Raw genomic sequence first — 3,128 nt, forward strand, 5'->3', positions numbered from 1 at the left:
ACTTTGTCTCCTCCCTGACCTCCTCCTCTTCTTCTTGTTCTTCTCTTCAATTCATTCATCACCTTCTTCTTCTGTGGTTTTAATTATAAGCAGAACACAGTAGCAGTGAGGATGGATGGATGCAGGTACAGAGAGATTCATCACAGCTGATGAGGGAGGTGGAGGGAAGCGCCTCCGTCATGTTCCTGTTAAACTTCCTGCTTCATTTACATCTTTTATTCGATTAAGTTTTGATTTATTGTAAAGCCTCATCACGCCGTCTCTGACACTGGACCGACGTTAGAGGCATGAACACATTAAATTAGAGTTGCTGGTCCAGGATCGGATGGTGTACTGTCTACATCAGGGGTGGGCGACTGCAGGCCTCGAGGGCCGGTGTCCTGCAGGGTTTAGATGTGTCCATGATCCATCACAGCTGATTTAAAGGGCTAAATGACTCCTCAACATGTCTTGAAGTTCTCCAGAGGCCTGGTAATGAACTAACCATGTGATTCAGGTGTGTTGACCCAGGGTGCGATCTAAAACCTGCAGGCCCTCGAGGCGTGGAGCTGCCCACCCCTGGTCTACATTATAACATTTCATTTCCTTTGAAAACATCCCGACTCGTGTTCTTCTGCTGTGACACGTTAGTGAAACGTGCTGTGGCGGCGTTTTTTTCTTCTATCATCTGAACTTTTTCATCTAATTATGTCCGTCTGCAGAAAACCGTCCAGCTGTCCTTTGGTGTCTGTACTTCAACATGGCCGACGGTTCCGGGGTGGAGCCTGAAGGTCACGACCTCCCGTCTAACGTGTACGTGTGCTCCGGCCCAGATGGCGCTCTGGGACACGAACACGCCATCAAACAGGTGAGATGTACCTTTCAGGCCGTGGTCCTCCTTCAGGTCGTGTTTGATGAATAAAAGTTTCTCTTTGTTCACGCAGCTGTGTGTCGGGGGAGGGGCAAACACGCACACACGCCTGCTTGCTAGATTATCAGCTAGCTAGCTTCCAGAGACGCATATATAAATATAGGGTTAGCTGTGTATCAGGCTGTAAGCATGTTCATTTTAACATGGGAGTCTGTGGGGTTGACTCGGTGCTGCCCCCGCTGGAACGTTAGAGGAACTGCAGGCGCTTCCTGTAATGTTTGCGTGTGATTCTTTGTTTTCAGGCTGAGTCGATTTTCCTGAAGATTCTCCCCGAGGAGGAGTTCTGTCCTCCTGCTCCAAACCCCGAGGACATCATCTACGATGGGGAGAACACCTCCCCCACCTCCACAGGAGAGGAGGAGGGGTTAACAGCAGCAGGGGGGGAGGGGGAGGAGAAACAGCAGGAGCAGCAGGAGGAGGAGACGAGCCTTCAGCCTGAGGAGTAACCTGTAGATATAAAGTGTAAAGACCTCCTGCAGTGCATTGTGGGTAAAAGTTGCCTTTTTTATTTTTCTATGATTTCTGCTGTTTTTCTGTTTTATTTAAAAACTCATTAAAGCCTCAACATGAAGACACGCCTCTGGCTCTGATTGGCTGTCACACACAGGGTCACACAGGATGTCTCTGCCAAAGGCTTCACTCAAGCAGCGAAGCCACGCCCCCACACAGAATGAAGCCGAGCACACCTGAAACAGGAAGTTTACCTGGCAGCTGCAGCTGTGATCAGACTCAGCTGTTGTTGTTGTTTACTGTAACAGCTGTTTGTTTGTAAACAGGCCTCTGTGAAGCCTTCCAGATGTTTCTGCTCATGTTAATAAGCTCCTCTGTCAAGTCAGCCGGCGTCCCCTAATAAAACGTTTGTACCACATGATGGCGCCTCGTGTTGACCTGTCATTATGAACACGATCATAAAAGCTACTCAACAAGGTGAGCCGCAGCTTCAGGGCTCTGATTAGACATTGGTCTGAAGGACTGTTTCCTGGATGACCGATCAACACAATTCAATTTTATTTATATAGCGCCAAATCACAACAAAAGTCGCCTCAAGGCGCTTCATAGATACAGAGAAAAACCCAACAATCATATGACCCCCTATGAGCAAGCACTTTGGCGACAGTGGGAAGGAAAAACTCCCTTTTAACAGGAAGAAACCTCCAGCAGAACCAGGCTCAGGGAGGGGCGGGGCCATCTGCTGTGATTGGTTGGGGTGAGAGAAGGAAGACAGGATAAAGACATGCTGTGGAAGAGAGACAGAGGTTAATAACAGATATGATTCAATGCAGAGAGGTCTGTTAATACATAGTGAGTGAAGAAGAAACACCCAGTGCATCATGGGAATCCCCCAGCAGCCTACGTCTATTGCAGCATAACTAAGGGAGGATTCAGGGTCACCTGGTCCAGCCCTAACTATATGCTTTAGCAAAAAGGAAAGTTTGAAGCCTAATCTTGAAAGTAGAGATAGTGTCTGTCTCCTGAATCCAAACTGGAAGCTGGTTCCACAGAAGAGGGGCCTGAAAACTGAAGGCTCTGCCTCCCATTCTACTTTTAAATACTCTAGGAACAACAAGTAGGCCTGCAGAGCGAGAGCGAAGTGCTCTAATAGGGTGATATGGTACTACAAGGTCATTAAGATAAGATGGGGCCTGATTATTTAAGACCTTGTATGTGAGGAGCAGGATTTTGAATTCTGGATTTAACAGGAAGCCAAAACAGGAGAAATCTGCTCTCTTTCTAGTCCCTGTCAGGACTCTTGCTGCAGCATTTTGGATCAGCTGAAGGCTTTTCAGCGAGTTTTTAGGACTTCCTGATAATAATGAATTACAGTCGTCCAGCCTGGAAGTAATAAATGCATGAACTAGTTTTTCAGCATCACTCTGAGACAGGATATTTCTAACTTTAGAGATGTTGCACAAATGGACACAGAGTAAATGTTCCCACGTTTAACAGCTCTGAGACATTTTATTTTGAAACTTTAGACATACAGGAAGTGTGACCAGCCTAAGGAAAAACTATAGTGTTATTAAAACTTGATGGAAGTCTAAAGTGTGTTGCTTATGAAATCTATGAAGTGCTACAGAGAAAATTACATTTTATTTATGTAATTAACACATTTTGAACTCTTAAAGAAATATAACAAAAAGAAAGCTGAACTAAAATGATCCAGCAAACAAAAACTGTTATATCTCCTTTGGGCTTTTGGAGCCTGACTTTTAAAAAT

At 45.7% G+C, this 3,128-nt stretch overlaps 1 protein-coding gene across 2 annotated transcripts in view; it reads left to right on the forward strand.

The window, feature by feature from the left end:
- chm (CHM Rab escort protein) overlaps positions 1-1,781 on the forward strand; it is a 23,701-nt gene extending 21,920 nt beyond the window's left edge. Inside the window, exons 16-18 of one of the 2 annotated variants that reach the window (XM_024803993.2) lie at positions 702-847; positions 1,153-1,395; positions 1,518-1,781. In XM_024803993.2, the coding sequence (XP_024659761.2) occupies positions 702-847; positions 1,153-1,356 (350 nt within the window). In that variant the 3' untranslated portion in view covers positions 1,357-1,395; positions 1,518-1,781. Of the gene's footprint in view, positions 1-701; positions 848-1,152 lie in introns of both variants that reach the window. The other variant, XM_024803992.2, reaches the window with a different exon arrangement.
- The last annotated feature ends 1,347 nt before the right edge of the window (positions 1,782-3,128 follow it).

Source organism: Maylandia zebra, linkage group LG10, assembly GCF_041146795.1.
Source record: "Maylandia zebra isolate NMK-2024a linkage group LG10, Mzebra_GT3a, whole genome shotgun sequence".
NCBI classification, from domain to species: Eukaryota; Metazoa; Chordata; class Actinopteri; order Cichliformes; family Cichlidae; genus Maylandia; species Maylandia zebra.